The sequence below is a fragment of the Eurypyga helias genome, unplaced genomic scaffold, assembly GCF_000690775.1.
Source record: "Eurypyga helias isolate BGI_N326 unplaced genomic scaffold, ASM69077v1 scaffold12500, whole genome shotgun sequence".
In the NCBI taxonomy this organism is placed as follows: domain Eukaryota; kingdom Metazoa; phylum Chordata; class Aves; order Eurypygiformes; family Eurypygidae; genus Eurypyga; species Eurypyga helias.
The window spans coordinates 607-23,062 of NW_010227702.1; the positions used below are offsets into that span (position 1 = coordinate 607).

The 22,456-nt window shown below is 38.1% G+C and overlaps 1 protein-coding gene across 1 annotated transcript in view; it reads left to right on the forward strand.

Moving 5' to 3' along the window:
* Nucleotides 1-233: 233 nt before the first annotated feature.
* THBS2 (thrombospondin 2) overlaps nt 234-22,456 on the forward strand; it is a 30,342-nt gene continuing 8,119 nt past the window's right edge. Inside the window, exons 1-16 of the mRNA XM_010157225.1 lie at nt 234-304; nt 1,238-1,794; nt 4,094-4,178; nt 8,171-8,367; nt 8,964-9,104; nt 9,341-9,437; nt 10,519-10,689; nt 11,516-11,692; nt 13,019-13,192; nt 13,614-13,741; nt 13,849-14,001; nt 15,074-15,292; nt 17,784-17,891; nt 19,652-19,811; nt 21,288-21,406; nt 22,058-22,292. Of these exons, the coding sequence (XP_010155527.1) occupies nt 235-304; nt 1,238-1,794; nt 4,094-4,178; nt 8,171-8,367; nt 8,964-9,104; nt 9,341-9,437; nt 10,519-10,689; nt 11,516-11,692; nt 13,019-13,192; nt 13,614-13,741; nt 13,849-14,001; nt 15,074-15,292; nt 17,784-17,891; nt 19,652-19,811; nt 21,288-21,406; nt 22,058-22,292 (2,791 nt within the window). The 5' untranslated portion in view covers nt 234. The remainder of the gene's footprint in view (nt 305-1,237; nt 1,795-4,093; nt 4,179-8,170; nt 8,368-8,963; nt 9,105-9,340; nt 9,438-10,518; nt 10,690-11,515; nt 11,693-13,018; nt 13,193-13,613; nt 13,742-13,848; nt 14,002-15,073; nt 15,293-17,783; nt 17,892-19,651; nt 19,812-21,287; nt 21,407-22,057; nt 22,293-22,456) is intronic.

The following is a 22,456-nucleotide window of genomic DNA, read 5'->3' on the forward strand; positions in this document are numbered from 1 at the left end:
AAAATGGTGGAGAGAATAAGTATTTTACTTCTAGCATCAAGAATAACCCTCCAGAAAGTATTAGAAGAAACAGTCAACATAGAAGTTCTGATTTTATATGTATAGTTCTGGTTTTATGTGTTGCTTATAATAAGGGTTTTCCTCGTGGCATTTCATGAGGTAAATTAAAATATTTGTAGTTGAGAAATGTTATTTCCCTAATGCTTACTACTTTTTGGTCTAATCATAGGAGTTATGCTGCAGAGGAGTTGGCTGTTGTGGCTTGCTGTCTTGATAACCCTGTGGGTTTCCTCAAATGCTCAGGGTAAGTTCTGACACTTCTTAACTAGATGTAGAATAACTCTCACAGCTAAAAGTTTGTGTAACACATTGGCTTACCTGAGCTACAGTGGGAAAAGTAATCATATCTGATTTTTTAGAAGTGCCTGGAGTAGTAGTTGCTGGGGGTGTTTCTGGTAGCTATATCTTACTACTGCTAAATGAAGATTTCCCAATAAGTAGCCAAAATTTGCTTTCTCTAGAAATTGTTGATCAAAATGTATATAATCTCAAATAATTGCTGTTATACCTTTGCAGTGGAAATGTGTGGTGAAACATAACCTAAACAGAATCACTGTGTGAGGGGAAACATTTAGGAAGACAGAGGTAGAGAAAGACCTCTACAGACCAAATATAAGTAGAATGTAAATTGGCAGAGTGCCAGACCCTCATTTACATCTGACTTCTTGGCCTGAATCTTCAAAAAGCAAATCTCTTGCTTCCTGTTGTCATGTGACCACATGGCTTCATAACTTGACTTTTATTAGCTGATAGTCTAAATATGGAAACTGGCTCAACTTCCTTATCTAATCATATGTCTAAAAAATATATAATGATTGTTGTTACATGCATCCTTGTGTAGGTATATGCATGAACATGCAGCACGTACATATATATGCAAATGTGTAATATAGGGATATAAAACGTATAGCCATGTATTTAGTTAAATAATCAGTTATACTTGCACACAGAGAAGGCCAGAGTTGTCATGTAAATGAAAATGACAGGTGAAAGTTATGATTCACTTACATGCTGGTAGGAACAGTTCTGTTTGCAGAAGTAGGAAAGTACTGACTGCGTTTACTGAGCTGATCTTCATGTCTGACATATAATTGCAGTTACTAAGTACAGTGTGCAGAGTTGTGTTTCTTGTAACACTTTTTGCAGACACATTGTCACATGCTGTTAACTCTTTCAGATGGAGAGAAGGAAGAGGAGACTGCCTTTGATTTACTTCAAATCAGTAACATAAACCGAAAGACGGTTGGAGCAAAATTGTTCCGGGGTCCAGACCCCACTATCCCAGCATATCGTTTCATTCGGTTTGACCATATACCTCCATGTAAACCAGAGAAATTAAAAAAGATTGTCAAGCTCATACGACAAAATGAGGGCTTTATCCTTTCAGCCACCCTGAGACAGGACAGGCAATCTAGAGGCACTATCCTTGCTTTAGAGGGTCCTGGCATCAGTGAGAGGCAGTTTGAGATCATTTCAAATGGCCGGGCCAACACCCTGGACCTTATCTACTGGGTGGATGGCTTCCAGAATGTGATTTCCCTTGAAGACGTGGACCTCGCTGACTCGCAGTGGAAGAACCTCACCGTGCAAATAACAGGGGAGAACTACAACCTCTATGTTGGCTGTGACCTCATTGACAGCTTCATCCTGGAGGAGCCTTTTTATGAGCAGCTGAAAGCAGAGAACAGCAGAATGTATGTGGCAAAAGGGTCCATTCGGGAGAATCACTTCAGGGTAGGTAACTGGAGGAGCTTGGGTCACTGATGAGGCAAGGGCGTAGCTGCAACTAGTTTGAGAAGACGACATGGGTGCAGTTTTGTTCTCCCAACAGCTCTTGGATTTGGTGGGGACATAGATGTTCCCAAGCAGAATTTCTCCTGAGTGTGTTTTTATTCATTGCTGGATCTGTGACGTGTGAATCTGGCGGTTCCTGAAAACAAAGGACTGGTAAAGAAATGTCTAAGGCCAGGGAAAGCACACAAAACCTGTTTATACATTTTCCTGTGCAACCACCCACTTTCCTTTCCAGATTTAAGACTTCTGGTCATGTTGCATTTTTGTAATGATTTGTAGAATTCTTTGGAGTTGTCTTGAAGACCTGTTTTTCTGTTCAAGTCAAATGAACCTGTCAATATTTGTTAAATTTTTTTTGAACAAGAAAGATGGAGGAATGAAAGAATTTTTGATGGAGCTGAAGCATGTAGTGTTGGCCCATCCCCTAACAGACTGTCTTGGCTTGCCATTCTGAATAAACTTTCTTTTCAATTTAGAAAAAGAAAAGTAGAATCAGAATGGTTAGGGTTGGAAGGGACCTTAAAGACCATCTAGTTCCACCCCCCCTGCCATGGGCAGGGACCCCTTCCACTAGACCAGGTTGCTCAAAGCCACATCCAGCCTGGCCTTGAACGCTTCCAGGGATGGGGTATCCACAGCTTCTCTGGGCAACCTGTTCCAGTGCCTCACCACCCTCTCTGTGAAGAATTTGTTCCTGATATCTAATCTAAACCCCCCTGATTTCAATTTATACCCATTACCCCTTGTCCTATCACTACAGGCTCTTGTAAAAAGTCCTTTCCCAGCACCCTTGTAGGCCCCCTTCAGATACTGGAAAGCTGCAATGAGGTCTCCTCGGAGCCTCCTCTTCTCCAGGCTGAACAAGCCCAATTCCCGCAGCCTCTCATCATAGGAGAGGTGCTCCAGCCCTCTGATCATCTTCGTGGCTCTCCTCTGGACTCGCTCCAAGTGGTCAATATCCTTCTGATATTGAGGGCTCCACAGCTGGACGCAGCACTCCAGGTGGGGTCTCACCAGAGCAGAGTACAGGGGCAGAATCCCCTCCCTTGACCTGCTGGCCACACTTCTCTGGATACAGCCCAGGATGCGGTTGGCTTTCTGGGCTGCCAGCACACACTGCCGGCTCATGTTCAGCTTTTCATCCACCAGTACCCCCAAGTCCTTCTCCTCGGAGCTACTCTGTATCCAAAAGTAGATCAAAATGTTTTGATCAGTCCTGTAAATTATTTTTTTTCCTTTTGTTGGAAAACATGTATTGTTTCTTTTTTGTTTTAAAATGAAGCTATTCCTATAAAATGAAAATTTCTTCCTACTTTATACAGACATGTGATCTGGCCCAAGTGCTTTAAGGATAGCTTCTTTTCACTCACAGCTGAAATCAGATTTGAACTCATGGCTTCAAAAATTTAAAAAGCCCTTTGTTTCTCATTCTGTTGTGCCTTCTAGTTGTCAGCCAGAGCGTGACATACTGGAGTGTGATTCCATGGGGTCACCAGTTTTGGCAGGAAAGCCAAAAGCTCATGCCCACAACCTCTCCTTTCCTGCCTCCATGACTAAGTTAACCCATCATTTGTGCTCACAGAACTGGTTATTTCTTTCCCCCCTTTTTCTTTTTTTGAGATTTTTAAAGATGGAAGTGCCATGGGGTGGGAACTTCAAAAGTTGGCTTTGACCTCATGATGAATATCTCCTAGAACTAGAATCTAAAATGCTCACTGTGGAAAGAACATTTGAGCTCACTGGTGATTAATCATTGTTTTATTATGACCTATTTAAGAACATACCTGATCTTGTTGCTTATAGTATTGAAATTGTGTGTGACAACTATCAACATTTTTTTCAGTGTGTGTCGGGCTGAATGCCTTTTATTTGTGGGTTTTTTTTTTTCTCCTAGAACTAGAATCTAAAATGCTCACTGTGGAAAGAACATTTGAGCTCACTGGTGATTAATCATTGTTTTATTATGACCTATTTAAGAACATACCTGATCTTGTTGCTTATAGTATTGAAATTGTGTGTGACAACTATCAACATTTTTTTCAGTGTGTGTCGGGCTGAATGCCTTTTATTTGTGGGTTTTTTTTTTTTTTTTTACAAAGGCTGAATGCCTTTTATTTGTGGTTTGTTTTTTTTTTTACATATTATGGCTAAATCCAGTCAGTAGCATGGATTTGAGACAGTTTAGTTATTGGTTAATCCTAAATTTATCTAACTGTTTCTTAATTTTTTATTATTACAGGGTCTTTTGCAAAATATTCAGTTAATCTTTGATACTTCGATAGAGGATGTTCTGCGTAAAAAAGGATGCCAGAGGAGCCAGTCAAGTAAGACTTCTTTACGTCATTAGTACTGTTCAGTTGACTCTTAAAATGAGAAATGTCAGTGGTGACATTATCTCAAAACCATGCAGCAGATACCTGTGAAATGGTGGAGGAATCTTTATTTTAAAAATAAAGAGGAAATTCAGTTGCTTCTTGATGCTAATAGGAATCTATTTGTTAGCTATATTGCTAACTAATTCTACTCTCTAGGCTACTGTTTTAGTTTCTGTTGCTTAGGTTTATAACTGTGAGCCTCTGGTTTTGAGCTGGGAGAAAAGCTTTCAAGCAGAAATAATTAGTAATAGAAGGAAAAATGAGTATGTGTAAAAAAAAAAATATCTACATTATTCCATGAGATGTTCATGATTCTTTGAGTACAAGACCAGGAATGTTGCTTTTGACTCTTAATGGGTCCGTGATCAAGTCTGCAAGTCTCAGACACTGAATTCCTCATCAGTAAGTTTGACTGAAAGAGGCTTTGGATTTGAATCCCATAGTGTTGTTAATCAAAACAACCTAAGGAAAATAAGAAAAAAAAAAAAAGGCAAACAAAAGGTAGGTATGGAAGGCATGTATGTGATAGGCTGCCATGTGTTCTAGTTAGCCCAGTTCACATTGACCTCATGAGGGGAGCCCTCTGTGTGTGGGAGTATATTGGATTCATCATGAAAGAGTTATGAAAATTTGTCAAGTATGCACTAAGATTTTGTACTTCGGCTCATGGGATATGGCTGGCTATTTTACTTTCCAGTGTTTGTATCTGGCAGGAGCTCAGTCAAGAATCGGAGACAGCTGATGCCGCAGGAGGAACGTGGTGGGTGCACAAGACAGTCAGGACTTTAGGGTCTTATTTGAAGCTCCTACCATCTGAAATGCCATTATTTATGTCACTTTTCCAGAACATATGACATAGAGCAAATCAGTTAAGCAAAATTGTTTTCCTTGTTCATGCAAACCCCATATATTAAGCAGTAGCAGGTTTTAACTTCTTCAGAGGGGGCCAGATAAGAAATACAAATGCATGTATACATAGGGATGTGTATATATGTATATGCACAAGAAATTTAACTGGGCTTGCTAGTCTGTTTTAAATCTTGATAGAGGATACTGGTTCGTTATTTCATATGTTCCAGTGGTGTGCTCTGCTGCAGGACCTCAGACACAAGAGTCATGTTGTGTTAGAAATAAGTGAGAACAGTCTCATTCAAGTGGATGAGGTCCCTAGGTATAGATAGATAAAACCAGCAAAGCCAACGAAGAGGATGTATTCAAATGATTTACTTGGTTGATCACTGCAAAGGGAAATAGTTTGGCCAAATGTTTAGCCATATCATCAAGTGAAAATGGAAGGCTGCTTCTATTCTACTTCTACTCTAAAGAGGAAGCCAATGGGAGCCTAAAGGGATAATAGAGTTCTGCATGCTGCTACCTGCCTTATGGGGACTGCTTATACTTAATTCTATATATCTGTTGCAGCTAATAACCAGCATTTAGTATTTTTAATATGTTATCTCATCTGTCAACTATCAAATTTTCAGGTCTGATAAATTATACAGGTCTATGGTGTGGGTGAGTTTTTTTTTGTTTTCTTCTTCTTGGGATATGTTAGCAAATAGTTCAAATCATAGTATTTTTACTTTTACTTTGTAACACCAAGAGAACACAACAAGATGGAAATTACTTCTTCAGCAACAGAAGAGTGCTAATGGCACACTGTGGCTTGAAGCCATCAAAATTACTTAAGGCTTGTTAATGCATGTCTGATTTTCTGGCATTGCCTATGCAGCATACTTAACACAGCTGAAAGCCATGGGCAAAATGTTACTGACCACAAGGTATATAAATGTTTTCCCATTTTGATGGCCCACCCATTGTTCTGTGGTACAGACATGATGGTACCACAAGATGCCAAATTTATGTGAGTGTCCCACGTGGCAGATGTTACCAGTGAAGTGCCCTCAGCTCTGAGGACACAAAAAGCCTGCTGCTTTTTCACAGACAGGACTGTGTTTTCCTGCTGGATCTTTAATTCTAGAATGAGAATGTGAGGTATGGTGAAATGGTAGCTTGGGATTGCTGCTGGGTTGAGGGTAGGAAAGTATCTGTAGTGTGGTGGTTGCAAATACTTTAGGCAGGACTTACACACTGCACTGGGTAGGAGAGATGACAAAAACATACCTAAATAGGCACATCACTAAAATCCCTTCAGCTAGATCAATGGAATAACATTTGCATATGTGAAAGGATGCACATTCTACTCTTCTTGTTTCTTATTTTAAAGATAATCATGTGGTCCTTAGGAAATTAGCAGGAAGCCAGCAGCAGAGAACTGATTTCCCAGTGATCCCCAGGCATCTTCTTTCAGTTGCTGCCAAGTATCAGTAGGAAGTGTGGATTTAGTTCTTCTAACATAGTTTTGGTTTATACAGCTTTATTAATGTCCTCAGAATGTTCCAGTCAAGGCACACTCCATGTTGGCTTGAAAAATATGAAATTAATGACCTGAGAAGTGCTATGGGGGAATCTGAGAAACCTAGTCTTTCAATGTGGTAGGAAAATAGCATTCTTTCCAGGGAATCAGAAAGCAGCTGAAGTAAACTGTTATGACACTGAGAGTTCTGATCTGCTATGTGGTATATCGGTTTTCTCCCATTCTGTAAGTGAAGCTGGACTATTACTTCAACTCTGGAATACTGCAAACAATTTTTTGTAGACCTTGGCTAGCTGCAGATACTTCATAGCTAATTTAAAAGCACATCAAGCCAATCACTTTAAGTATGGTTGAGAAGTAATTATTTAGCATCATCTTATGGGTTGGTTCTTTGTTCTTTTATTTTCAACCTTCTAATTGAATGAGCAATACTTTGCTTGTACATTTTTCATTACTTGTACATTTAAATATAAGAGTTTACATTGGATAGTCAAGCATCAAATCAAGCCCTCAAAATCTGACGCATACATTCCTGTCCTGATTTCTTCTTTTTGAATTGCTATATTCTTTTGTTCTCCTTTTTGTTTAGTAACCTTCCATTGTTATAACAATACTACATCTGGTAAACAAGTCTATTGAGACACAGGACCATAGGGATTTCTGTATACCTGGTACCAAATTTGAGTGTATGATGGAGTCTTTAGAGAAAGCTTCCACGGAATCCATGAGATATTTACCTGATGGAGATTTAACTGCTGAGCAGAACACAGACTGTTCTATTTAGTTATCTGTGTTCTTTTTTTTTATTAATTACTGTTGTTGCTTTCTGTTATATTCTTTTTAAATTTGTTATAGACAGGAAGGTCTTTTAAACTGACATTAGAACATGTCCAGTTCTCACTATACAATGCATGCAAAGCTCTGTTTTAATTACGGTTTGCCTGATGGAGGAGTTTTTGGATTGACAAATCGAATATTCAGCCTGGTCTTAGCTTGACCTCTGTTTCACTTTGGAATTAAACTCAGAGGAGCTGTTATAACGATAGTTTAACACCAGGAAGTGCAGCACAAAGCAGCCAAGAGTCTGGTATAAATTGCATAATGGTCCAAATTTGATCCAAGTAACCATGGAATTCATTAACAGAACAAGGACAATAACTTTCTGCAAGGAAACTTTCTTCTGCCTTTCTTCTCTGCATCAAGAAAATATGATAGGTCATGAAAAATGGAACCTTTCATGGCTCTGAATAGGTAAAATAGGTTTGCTGTGTCCTTTTGTTATGCCTTCTTCATAAATTAATGTGTTGAGTGCCAACAATGTTTTAAAGTGAGGGCCGTGTGAGACACAGCTTGGCTCTTAATTTTTGAAAAGGGAAGGCCTATAATTGTAACCATCTGACATCTAACCCGTCTCTTTTATTCATGGGTATAATCTAGCATGAAGCTGTGCCAAAAGAGATGTTTAAACTCTACCCGTGGGTGCTGATCTGTGATTCCAGCAGAAGTCTGTAATCTGTGGAAGACCTTTGTATATGCAGCTCTTCTTTCCCTTTTTTGCTACCAGCTGAAGTGAACACCATCAACGAGAGCACTGAAATCCTTCACTTGAGCCCTGCTGTCACAACTGAGTACGTGGGTGAGAAACCAGAGAAGAAGGCTGAATTCTGTGACCGTTCATGTGAAGAGCTGGGAACAATGTTCACGGAGCTCACTGGCCTGCGCATTGTGGTGAACAACTTAGCTGATAACCTCCAAAAAGTGGTAGGTACCTGTAAGTCTGAAGACTTGTTTTATACCAGAGGCAGTTAGAGATTGCTGTATGTACATGTGGATACCTGCTGGTATACCTATGTAATGTAGAGTTGACCTACATTTTCAAAGTAATTAGTTAGGCAGTTCTTGAATATAACACTTTAATGAAGGCTTGGTTTTCACAGACTGGGTTTAAAAAACACACACATGCACTTGTACACAAGTGAAATCAAACCTTCTGAGGGTTACAGAGTAATCAAAAGCTAACAAACTCAACTGTGTTCTGAATAAGTTAATCCTTTCTGAAGGAAGTTTATTACTATGCCACATGTCTCGGGACTAAAATCTTCCTATATCAAGATGAGTTGTATTGGAGGAAAGCAAAACTGCTAAGAACAGATTTACCTTAGTATTGTATTACTATGTACTATTAGCTGAAGAATTGTTATGCAGTAGCAATTGATCATGTACTCATTTGCATACTTAATGTACATAAAGTTTTTCTTTCATTTAAAGAGTGAAATCCAGTAGTGCCTCAGTTTTGCCTTATTTAAAATGTTTTGTTTACAAAGTACAGAATTGTTTTAATTTGCTTCATCCCCTAGTCTGAAGAGAACCAAATTATGTGGGAACTGATTGGACCTAACAAAACACTGAAGAACCAGTCAGTTTGCTGGCAGGATGGCCGTGTCTTTGCAGATAATGAGAGCTGGATTGTAGATAGCTGCACCAAATGTACCTGCCAGGTAAGGTTTTGGAAACATTCTTCTCTACAGAAATGGATAGTGGGCTTGCTCCAGGTCAGGTCACCCTTACTCAGAGCCTGGCCTAGACTTAGTGATATTTATAAAAAGTAGTCCCTATGTGTGTGACTCTTCATGTGTGGAAATTTTTTTATTTATTCAAAACTTTCCCTGGATGCCCACCTTTATTGGTCTCTGTATGTGAGCATAAGTCAGTAAATTGATTGCTTTGCCTATAGGATTCTAAAATTGTGTGCCATCAAATCACCTGCCCAGCAGTCTCCTGTGCCGATCCATCCTTTGTTGAAGGTGAATGCTGTCCAGTCTGCTCTCACTGTAAGTATTTAGACGAAGAGAAAGATGATCCTTGGGAATGTTTAAAATAGCTACTACTGTGCTGGAGAGGTCAAAACAAGTAAGAAGTTGAGGCAGGTAAGACTAAATGAAAATGTTACATGTATACAAGGATCATATGCAGTAACTTGGCAGCCTGAAGTTACCTTCTGGAGGAGTTGGACTCTCTTTGGTGATTCTATTAGTTGCTTACAAGTAAGCTGATAACTTACCTGGATAAGTTGGACACTGGTGGTTAGATACATCCTCCTCCCTAGGTACATTTTCTAAGGCTGGACATCATAATTTTTGTTGGTTTGAAATAGCCCTGTGCGCTGCTATTTCCTTTCTGTACTGCCTGGTTAAAACAGACTAACAGTTTAGAATGTAGTCTTATTTCCTTATGGAGGATGTTGAAGTTCCAGATCAAGTTTAATGCAGTTTGATGCAATATTTAAGAGTGCAAGCTGTTTTTCCTCTCTCAGCATTGCAGGGTGTGAATTAGAACTTGGAGTGACAATAATTTTAGTAATTTCACTAATTAAGTGACTTCATTTTGGGTTCAGTCCATTTCACTCTGTACTGGACAGGTCTGTTAAAGACAACACTTTACTTAGATGTCATAAATAAAAATGCATTGGAATATACTTGGGTTTTTGTCTAGTCAAGCATAGGGCATATTCTTAAAATATGCTCTTGATCATGTTCACTATTATATTGTGTTCAGAGATGGGGCCGCATCTTGTCATACTGATGTATATTCTGAAGTCAAAGGCAGTTGGAACTCAAGGTTTTGGCTCAGTCCACTCTAGAGATAAGATGTTCTTCATCCCAACAGTCGGTGCCTTGTGCGAAGACTGCATGCAAGTTCATGAAGAACCAGAATTCTTTTCTGTGCTAACCTCTCATTATATTAAACCCTAATTCCCTAACTTCAGTGGCAGCCTGGGAAAGCAAAATTAGAGGGTAAAAAAAAAAAGGACAAAGCGTATGTTCTACAGACAAAGAGAAGTGAAAATCCTCTGAGTAGGATAATAGAGCAACTTTCAATGCTAAATACTTTTTTGTACATTCTGCTCTGCAGCTGATGACAGTGAGGAAGGCTGGTCCCCGTGGTCAGACTGGACAAAGTGCTCAGTTACCTGTGGCTCTGGGACTCAGATGCGAGGAAGGTCGTGTGATGTCACCAGGAGTGCTTGTACAGGCCCGCACATCCAGACAAGAATGTGCAGCTTTAAGAAATGTGATCATCGCAGTAAGTAGTACATTTTGTTACTTGTTTTAAAGCTTCTTTGGACTTCTCTAAGTAAAATCAAGCTTACTCTGGATTTGCTGTGAACACTTACTGGTCAGAACAGTATGTGTTTGAACACCCATATGTGCATAATTAAAGTAGCTATCACTAGATTCTTTGTTGTCTTCCCCCTTTCAAATATTTTTTTTTCCCTGACAATTTAGTAGGTATGTGCATTCTGGCTCAGCTCTGTTAAACAAAAATATAGTGGGTGATCTTTTCTTTAACACCGTAAACTGAAGTCTCCTGTTTGAAGTCAGTTTGGAGACAACACTCCGTTCATAATCATTATACGTGGGGTCACATTTTATTCTGCAATTTATTCACAACTATTTATCCATTCTATTAGCTTAGTAGTGTTTAGGAATACAGTAAGAATTGGACACTTTTGTGAAATATCAAACTGCTTTTATATTTAAGGCACTTAACAGGATAATACTGTCTCCAGAACGATAGTTAATACTATTGCAGGTAGCTACTATAGTACTTAAGGCTATTGCTGAAGCTGCTAGAGGTCCAAATGTGCATTTTGAACAAGTATTTGTTTCATTGGAGCAAGTTTATGATAAAGTAAAATGTCTAACATGCATGTTAGTCATATATTGGTCACTGAGATTCTTAAGAAAGCTGTACTTGAATGTCTGAGCTGACATGCTATGCTTTGTAAGTGACAGTGGCGGGAAAGAGATGGGACACTCATCAGATGTGGCTAGATGCTTATTAGAAGGTTAACTCACAAGTGAGTTCATAGGTGGGCTATTTCCTTGAGTGCTCTTTTCTCTGGCAGTACGTCAAGATGGCGGCTGGAGTCACTGGTCTCCCTGGTCCTCCTGTTCAGTTACCTGTGGAGTAGGAAATATCACCCGCATCCGCCTCTGCAATTCCCCCATCCCCCAGATGGGTGGGAAAAACTGTGTGGGAAATGGGCGTGAAACAGAGAAGTGTGAGAAGGTTCCATGTCCAGGTACATCGGTGGTCTTGAATCCAAGTTACCGCAATAATATTCCAGCTGAATTTCTTCTCTTGATTCAGATCTAAATTACAGTGGATTTCTATGATGAAAGCTATAATTTGTAGCTTAGTGGTGAAATAACACACGAGTGCTTTTAAAATGAAGATGACAATGCAGTTGGAGGTTTTCTAAACCTCACAAGTTATGATGGGGCTTTAAACATTAAGAGTTTGAGAAATATTAATTTTGTAACTTAGTGATTTATCTCTGCATATCCAGTATGTAAACGTTTTATATAAAAAAAGCTGATGCTGTACATGTTAGGGTAGACATACAGTCCCCCAATAGCCAGGTTTCTTTGAAAGTATGCATACATATTTTACACACATTCAACATATTTAATTGTTATAATTTTTTTTCTCAGATACACTTTTTAACCTTTTTAGGGATCATTCATTCCACACACTTTCACTTTTCTTCTCAATATAACTCTTCCTCATTCTTTTCTCTTTCTATCTCTTTCTTCATTTCCCCCTCTCTTCGGTGTTTAGCTTCTGTTTGAGACATGAAATTAAAACTGGTGTCAGGCTTCTAACTCAATAGTACTTAAATAGCTATACACACTTCCTCTATTTTTTGATCTACCTGTGCATGTGAAGTTAATGAAAAGGATATTTATTTAAGGACACACACCATTGTCCATATGTTTTATTGCAGTTCCAAGAACTAACACAGTTTTGTTCAGTGATGTTTGTGTTTCAAGACAATACGGGATTGATGACAACAGGATCAGTAGATCTGTACCAATATAAAATGTGCAGAAGAAACAGTGAAATAAGTTCACTCAAATACTGTCAAGCAATACTTTTGAAGATACATTAATGAATGGATTACAAAACAAAAATAGTAGCTGCAACTTTACTGAATGTACTGTTGCCACAAAAAAAAGCCAAAGAGCTTAGGTTTAGCTCAGCAGAATTTTGCATCCTGTGGTCACACCCTGCTTTCTGTACAAAATGAAAGCTGAGTAGGGAGCTTTGAAAGTGTTGTACTTGTTCTGATCTACTTAAGTGGAAATATACCATGCCAGTGGGCAGAATTATTGGCCAAAATTATTAACTATTGGCCAAAAAATGCTTATAAAGCAATTGGGTGTTTCTTGTTTGTGTCTGAAATAGTGCTATCTCAGTGTAAGGCTTTGCCAGCATCCTTATGCCTTTGTGTGTAGTGAGAAACTGTCCCCAGTCAGGGGTGTGAAGAAAGGGTGGTTGTCGTTGGCAGCAAATGTTGTTACCTGTATATTGCTTGTGATGCTCTTCTCTCTTCTGCCTGTCCTAGTGAATGGCCAGTGGGGTCCCTGGTCTCCATGGTCTGCCTGCACTGTTACCTGTGGAGGAGGAATTCGTGAGAGGTCTCGCCTCTGTAACAGCCCAGAGCCACAGTATGGAGGAAAGCCATGTGTGGGAGATACCAAGCAACATGATATGTGCAATAAGAAGGATTGCCCAATTGGTTGGTACTTAGTCATTCTTTATTCAGTCTGTATAATTATTGCTGTTATTTCTTTGATAATTATGAATTGACACTACAGAAATCTACTAATTATATCTTTTTTCAGGAAAGCACATTTTAACTATTTTGGGTGCTGTTTAGATCAGCATGATTTTGTGTTCTTAATGCTGACTCCTGAACAAGTATGAATTTCTTAAGCAGGGTTTCAATGTGCTGTATTCAACTGGATGTAGAAATTTAATATTTTCATATTAAATCAATAGTATATTAAATGCATTTAATAAACCATTTCTAAGGGGTTTTAATCTGTTGCATCAGATGTGATTTAAGCTAATGAACAGATAATACCTGTTTCTTAAACAAAATGTTACATGCCTTTTATGTTCCTAAGTTAATTTACATTTTTATGTGTCTTTGCCAGATGGGTGTTTGTCAAATCCTTGCTTTCCTGGAGCAGAATGCAACAGTTACCCAGATGGGTCTTGGTCATGTGGGCCGTGCCCAGCAGGTTATCTTGGCAATGGTACTGTCTGTGAGGATCTTGATGAGGTATTGACTTTGTTTCCATTAACATCAGGAAATCACTGTGAAACTTTCATTATTTGGTAATTAACGCAGCCATCTAACTGGTTTCTTCTCTCTGTCTTTTCCTGCAGTGTATAGCTGTGTCAGATGTTTGCTTTAAGGTGAATCAGGTCCATCGCTGTGTGAACACAAATCCGGGTTTCCACTGCTTGCCATGTCCTCCACGCTATAAAGGAAGTCAGCCCTATGGGGTAGGGCTGGAAGTTGCCAAGATGGAGAAGCAAGTAAGTTGTGTCAAGTGAATTTTATGGCTTTGAAACTGTGCTAATTCTCACCTGAAAATATTTGTGAATGAAATCATGTGATAAACTTGGGTACCAAACAAAAGCACCCTGGAACAGCAGTTATTTATTTCAGGTTGGTTTTAGTTCAAAAAACAAAACACTCAGTATTGGGGGAGGGGGGCGGGAGGTGTTAGGTTTTTATTTTCTCTAGGCATCTGCATAGTTTCACCCAATCAGTGTAATGTGCCATGAGCAAGCATTCCCCTGCATTGCTCTCCTTTCTCTCAGGTGTAGATACCTATTCAGGGAATTGGAAACTGAAGAATCGGGGTTGTTCTCTCAATAAATACAGTGCTGTTAGTGTGGGTGTCATCAGACATATGTCTGGGGTTCTTACTCCCTAAGTTCCATTCGGCCAACACCTATCAGTGCTGAAGAACAGAAGAGGGTGGAATTGATTTTGAAGACTGTTTTCAAATACCACAGTTTGATAGAAAAGATGAAAACATCAAAACAGATGTCAGGAGTTGCCTTCTCTGTTGTGGTTGAAACAATCTGTGCTTAATTCAATATGTGAAGTCTGAATGTAAAACATCTATGTAAGATCCTTAGATACCATCAATGAAAATAAGCAAAGTGAAGAACAAAAACTTACTTGAGGGGAATGTGAGAATTCATTAGGGCCTCTTTGATTTAAGAAAATAAGATAGTTCTTGTATACCGACAAGCAGAACACTAAAGGAAAAGGGTGAGTACAGTCTACTTTCTATTGCAGTTAGTTTCTGGGGATTAATGACATCTGGAAGAAAGCAGATGGAGTTCTGAAAATGTTAATCACTTTAATTGCTTTTTGAATAATGTCCAGTTTTTCCTGTGGTTTGTTTTAATTATTTTCTTTGTACACATTGTCAGGAGTTGTGAACTGGCAGAACAGTATGACTTACTAACCACAGTTGAAAAAACTGTTCCTGTCTTTAGGCATCTAAGCTGGACTGATTTTGACAGAGTTGAGGCACACGCTGCTGGCTGTGAGTATCATAAGGTTTCAGTGAGTACGCTCTATCTGTTACAGGTCTGTGAGCCTGAGAATCCATGCAAGGACAAGACACACAGCTGCCATAAGTCTGCAGAGTGCATCTATCTGGGCCATTTCAGTGATCCTATGTACAAATGTGAATGTAGGACAGGTTATGCTGGCGATGGACGCATCTGTGGTGAGGATTCGGATTTGGATGGCTGGCCTAATAATAACTTGGTCTGTGCTGCTAATGCAACATACCATTGTGTGAAGGTAAGAAAAAAAGGTTGATAAAAATGCGATGCCATAAGTAAATTTTCTTTTGCTAAATAGTTTTGAATAACACTCTTCAGCATTAAGCTTAGACTGTTACAGCATGCTCATTTTCTAGGAGATGCTGTGAAATATGTATTCACTTAACATCAGAATCAGTAAGGGAGTCTCAGAATGAAATCCAGAGTCCTCTGCTTCGGATTTCTTCCTGCTCAGCATACACAGAAGATTAGGATGCTTGTGAATAGAGTTAGCACACAGAGCAAGAGCTACCTAAAGCATGGATGTGGAGCACACAGCTAGTGAGAACTAAAGAGGAATCTCTGAGCACAGGTGAGTATGAAATCCTGCCTGCAAGGCTTGTAACAAAACACTGGCAGCCATGTAAGGTCTGCAGTTCTAAATCCTTTCTTGAACTGCCCCTTCCTTTAAGAGTTAAGTAGGGCACACTCTGTCAAAACTGGATTGAGAGCCTGACACAATTTTTGGCAATAGGAATGCAGGATACTTACAGACTTTGATGGAAGTTTGAGCCTCAAGCACTGAACTTCCTCACTGTAGCTGATGTCTGTTTATTGTGGATCCAGCCAATTCAGCAATTGCAGTTCATATATTTTTTGCTTGCTGTCATAATAATCTGCAACATGTTGACTCAAGATGTAATGCAAATGATTAGTTTTCATTAAAACCCCAACATGCTGAATCCAGTCAGGAAAAAAAGTTATTTTCAAAGGTTGATTTATGGTTCCTGTAATACATGTGTTGATCTAATGACACAAGTACTTCATTTAAAGGATGAAAAAAAAAAAAATTACAAAACCCCTTCAAAAATACCAGTATGTTCAGGTCTTTATATTAATTATAAAATATCCTGGTTGAGTAATTTGATTTTTAAAAAAGGCAAACCAAAGCTTCTCTCCTGAAGCTGATAATAGTGGAAAAATAACTGTTGTTTTCTCAGCAATGCTATATGAATAAAGCAAGTTGTGGTAAATAATAATAAAAATAAAATCTTAGCAATATCTCTTACTGTAAATTTCTTTGATTCACATGAAAGGAGCAATTTTTCCTAAGAATTATCATACTAATATGCAACTTTGTCAATAGGTGAACAAAGAAGCCTAGCTTCTAGTGGGCTTGTGCCTGAAGGTTGAGTTCTCAGGTGGATGATGTGATGTCTAATAATTTCCCTTTCTAATATCTAGTAAGATACTTTGAGTGCCTTGCTAGTATCTCCCTCCTCTACCCTGTTGCCTCTTTTTGCATAGTTCATAGGAACTTGCTACCCGAGTTCTCCACCTTATGACTCGATTTGTATGAAATTGGACTCAAATCTGTAGACAATACAGAAAAACATATAGATACCAACATACAAAGTGATTGAGCAAACTTCAACTGATTTCTTTCACTGTTTCAAAGGCTTTTTTGTATCGCTGGTAACCAGTGTTGAGTTGGATTGTTAAGGCTGTCTGCAGGTATTTGGTAAATAAGTGCCACATAAATCTGGAATTGCACTGGGTTTTGATTTTTACCACAAACTTTCTTGTTAATTTTTTTTTTTCTTAAATTATCTATGCTGTTAGAACCACTGAGATTGGAAAATGTACTAGGAATCTTGCTGCAATATTACTTTTCTTAGAATATATGTTACAGAAAAGATATTTTTGCACTCTGGCAGATTCTGTTTTCATCTGAGGTAGATAAAAAACGTGAGGAACAAGTGAGAATAACAGTGGGATTTTATAGATGTATTTATTCTTAGCCAGTGGTAGAATTACAATCCAATTTTAGCTGACTTTAGTATTTAAAAAAGGAATGCATGTTAAAAGTTTGGCAAAGTATTTCATTTCTTATTTTTTCAGTGTAACCTAAGACTTGCTCATTTAGAATAATCATTCTTTACAAAGCTCTGATACAAAATAGAGATACGTTTGCCTTTTATTTTCAAAGCCATGGGAGTGCAAATGTACTGTTTTTGCAGAACAGTATAAGGGCATGTTTTTCAAACCACTTTTAGTGTTCCCCTTCATTGCTGCATACTACTTCATTCCAGTAACTTTCCACACGAACAACAATTTCTGAAGACTATCTCCTGGCTTGTATCTTTATTTTTCTGGCAACCAAACCTGGTCATTTTATATGTAATCTTCAAACATACTACATAAGTTTTCTATAAAAAGTTGATGTAAGAGTGCATGTGTGTACGTGTGGTGTGTTTTGTTCTCTGCTAGAGTTTCATCTAAAACTTACTGGAAACACCCCTTTACAGAAGGAGAGCTGGGAAATAGAATGATTTGCAGATGCATTTCACTTTACAATATGAAAGCAGCGAATTAACTACTATGTTTGGCAACAAACAAACAGGAACTTTAAAAAATATTTGTGATTGAATGTTCTTGTTTTATAGTCTCTGGTGTACCATATCTACTCTTCTGCCCAAGAAAGTCATTCTGACATAATGTAAACTCAATGTATTACTTCTTTTGGCCAGGATAACTGCCCCCTTCTGCCTAACTCTGGCCAAGAAGACTTTGATAAAGATGGCAAAGGAGATGCCTGTGATGAGGATGATGACAATGATGGTGTTGAAGATGACAAAGTAAGATGCATTTCTGTCTTTAGTACATTTGAAATAAACATCTGGTTTTAAGGAAAACCATTACAATATGAGAGCTTTATTCAGAGCTTCAGCTGAGTTATTCTGCACTACCTGCTCCAAGTCATGTCTGGAGCAGAAGAAAGCTGTGTTGAGTCAAAGGAGAGTAGCACTGCAAAGCAAAGCAGCCTGGGGAACCTGAGGCTGAATTATGTTCTCCATATCAGTTCTAGGTTCAGTTGTGTGCATGAATACACTTCACAGGAAGGTGGTGTTGGATTTTTTTATTTTGCAGTGAGAGAATGATAGGTTGTTTGTATTTGAAAAGTTGGTAGGTATTATATTTGAGGCATGTTGGAAACAAGTTATGATGAATAACAATAACTTAAACACAGCCAGCATCAAGGGGAAATGATGGAAGGAAAGTACCTAGCCTGTTTCATACTTTCTTCCTTTAGATCTGCCCACAAGACTGAAATTCATTTACCTGCAGAGCCTAAAATATAGGCGATTAGTCTAAACCTATTCTCCTTCTATGTTCATTAAAAGGTCAGATAAAACTCCGGAATGGGATTCACTCTGCCTTTTCTGAACACTTTTAGGATGGGTGAAGAGTTTTTTTCGGAATTTAATCTTTCTCTTAGGAGTCTAGATGTTTTAGAACTTCAGATGGTAAAAGCTGGGTTAGAACTCTGTTCATGGAGCCTCTGCTTAGAATATTTTGAAAACTAAAAAATCATATTATTTTATCAAATGATTCAGTACATATATTGGAAAATCATAGTCAGAAATTCAGTTTCATGAGCAGTATAAAATTTTAACTTGCCCCTGTCTTCTCCTGGAGTATAAAAAGTATAGTTCTAGAAATTTAAAATTAGGCTTAAAAAAGTAATTCCAAGTGAATGGGTCTTGCTTTAGCAGAGAAAAGGTAAAGTTGTGGTTTTTTTTTTTTTTTTAAATAACCTACATCAGCATCAAAATCTGAAGGAAGCTCTCACTTGGTTTTGTTTCGTTCTTTGTTTTCCACAATGAGTACTTCCTTATGCGTGTGCACGAGTCCTTGTGTAATTTAGGGATGTGTGAAACAAGAATTCTTATTCTGGCAGACTTTCAAATTAGGGACTAAACTGAACTGAAATTTTCAAAATTCCACTAGAAGGAATGGTTTCGGGGAAAAAATATTTTGGGTGAATGAGAATATCTAATTTTAAATTTATTTTTTGAAACTTTTTACATTTTACTATCATATGCAATATAACAAAACCCACAGAAGTCAATCCTTCTTTAAACTGAAAATCAAAGTATGTGATATAGAAGTGAGAATATTGATACTAGTTTGTTCCAAAACTGTGAGGGTAAAAATTCTATTTTTTTTTTTCCAAAAGAGATAAGATGCAGCTGAAGTTGGCCTGATTTTATAACACATTCTGATTTTTTTTTTTTAAACACATGTAGCAGCAATACACTTTTGTTGAAGTATTTGAGTACAGATCCAATTTAAAATGCTTGTTGCTCTCCTAGTGAGATATGGAACATGTTTTGCATGCATTATACAAGAGCAGACAGTGAGCCAGGCTGTGCAGATGCCATCCTGTTGCCAGCAAGATCTTCAGTGTAGGTACAACTTGTCTATTGAGAAATTAATGAATTAATTATTTGATTTTTTTCACCTCTATCAAGATGAACAGGAAGAGTTACCACTTCATAGTATGCTTTCATGCGTTGTAATTTATATTCTGAAATCTTCTATTTCTTTTTATTAGGACAATTGCCCCCTTTTGTTCAACCCTCGTCAGTTTGATTATGACAAGGATGAAGTTGGTGACCGCTGTGATAATTGCCCCTATGTGCACAACCCTGCTCAGATTGACACCGATAATAATGGGGAGGGTGACTCATGTGCTGTGGATATTGATGGAGATGGTATGCTCTCAGTTTGAGAATTAAGTGCTGTTCCACAAGTATACTTTTGTTTTATGTCCAGTAGTATGGGCTATCTGATTTTTATACACTGGAAAAAATTGGGTCTAACTTCTCAAAACTGCAGGAGAAGAAAGAAAAGGCTGAGGTCCATCTGTGCTGTGTAGTATAGTTGTCCACAAAGTCCCTAAATGAATACAATGGATGTTACTGAAGAATACATCAGAGCAAGTCTATCAGTGTAATCTTAAAAATATTCTTTCCTTGGTGTGTGTTCCAAAGTAATCAAGGTCTAATATAACACTTCTGTTGACTTTTTTCATTTTTAGGGAGGGATAGGAACATCCGTGCGGTTAAGACAATATCTGTAGGAAATTAATCTGCTTTTCTATGAGCATACTGCAAAGCCCACAGTAATCCAAATATGCATTTTTTGTGTATCTCAAATATTAAAGGTGTTTATTTCATCTACTAGTACATGCCTATGTGACTTAGATTTGATCAGAACTAAGGAAGGGAGAAAAGCACTTAACTGTCTTTCCAAAATCCTATCCTGGCAGCTTTTCAAGTTTATGAGAATCCAGAAGTAATAGAAGTTGAAGAAATCTAGTTTTGGATTTCCTTCAGTAACATTTTAAACGTTTGGATACTTACATGACTTGGACTTCTGAACATTTTGAAGTCCTCTCATCTTTCTGATCATCAAGTTCTTAGTGGTACTTGTGGGAGTCTTGCATTTGAAGAAAAATGTGATCATATGTTATTGACTAAAAGATTATGCAAATATTCAGGAACCATATAATGTAGGAGAAGGTACTTGTGTCCTTTCCAGACAGCTATGCCAACATATCTTTTTCTTTTTTTGTTTGTTTGTTTCTTCTCAATGTAGTATAATTTTGAAGGAGATTGGTTGTGTAATAAAGTTTCCTGAGGGGGAGCAGTTTCTTTTGAAAATTTGACATGCTGCACAATACATGATGCACATCTTCTGGTAAAACACAATTATTTAATACTGAGACAGCTGAACATTAATGAAATTGTTTCTATACAAAACTCTTCAGAAATTCCATGTTATAGCTGTGCATTCTGTGCCACTCCAAGTTTCTGGGAAGAAAAGCCAAATAAAATTATTATTTAAAAAAAAAGCTAAAAAACCCAAAAACCACAAGCTCACCCCTTTACCTGCCATTCTGTGAAAAGGGGCTAAATTTTTAACACATAATCAGCCTTTACTCTAGCAAAATCCCTTAGTAAAATATTTATAGAAGTCTAATCTAGCAAGAAAAGTGGAATTGATACCATATTTTTTTTAGTAGTAATATTTTTACTATTTCCTGTATCAGTCAGAAAGCCTATGAGCTCCTTAGGATCCTTACTTAAACTCCTTTACATAGATCCCTACAGTCTTGCTGTCTCTGCTGGATGCTGTATAATTCTGATTTCTTCAGGCTTTTGTTCTTTGTTTGTTTGTTTTCTCAGACATTTTTAATGAACGAGATAATTGTCCTTACGTCTATAACACAGACCAGAGTGATACAGATGGTGATGGAGTTGGTGATCAGTGTGATAATTGTCCATTGATGCATAATCCAGACCAGGTAAATGTTAGAGACAGTTTCATTAATGGTAATGTCAGAACAAGGGAAGAGAAAAGAACACAGGAATTGCTGTCAGTCCCTGTTTGCTGTAGACCTGAAGAGGTGGATCTGTATTGCTCATTTTAACATCTCAGCTTGTCAGTTCTCTTTGTATCAGATGAAAGGGAAGTAGAGTGGTGATGCCTTTAATCCATTTTCAACACTTTGAACAGTTTTCTTCGCTGCCCCCCTGGCAAGTGAGAACAGGGCTGCATTTGGTATGCCTGAGTCTCTTGGTCCACACACAGACAAGTATCATCAAGCATACTGCAGCAGTCAGAAAATGTGCTTTCTAGAACTGCAGCTTCCCTGTGATCTCTAGAATGAGTGTGATGAAGGTCATAGAATCTTTTAGTTTGGGAAAGACCTTTAAGATCATGGACAAAACTCTGCCCTGGAAATGTCTTGTTTTGACCAGATCTTATGTACTGATGGCAGAATAAGCAGCTATTCTAGTTTGAATTATGTTTTTGCTTTAAGCACAGCTGTCATGGTATCGCTTGTGTCCAGAGAAGTCTGAGAAACAATGAGAAATTAAGTACCAGGATATTTGTACTTTTGTGTTTAGTAACAATAATAAACTTACTACTTTTTCATTATTTTTTTTGGTAGACTGATGCAGATAATGACCTTGTTGGTGACCAGTGTGACAATAATGAGGACATAGATGAAGATGGCCACCAAAACAACCAAGATAACTGCCCATACATTCCCAATGCTAACCAGGCTGACCATGATAAAGATGGAAAAGGAGATGCCTGTGATCCTGATGATGACAATGATGGTGTCCCAGATGATAGGGACAATTGTCGCCTCAGATACAACCCTGAGCAGGAGGACTCTGATGGTAAGAACAGTGTCGTACAAATTTTGTTTAGCTTGTAGTATCCAATTCTGATCTTGGAGTATCAGAATTTGGTGAAGAGAGACTTTAGATGAAACTGAGCTGCTTTTGACATTTAAGACACTGTGTACTTTAATGGAACTGCACTGTCTAGTTTGGTCCAGAGG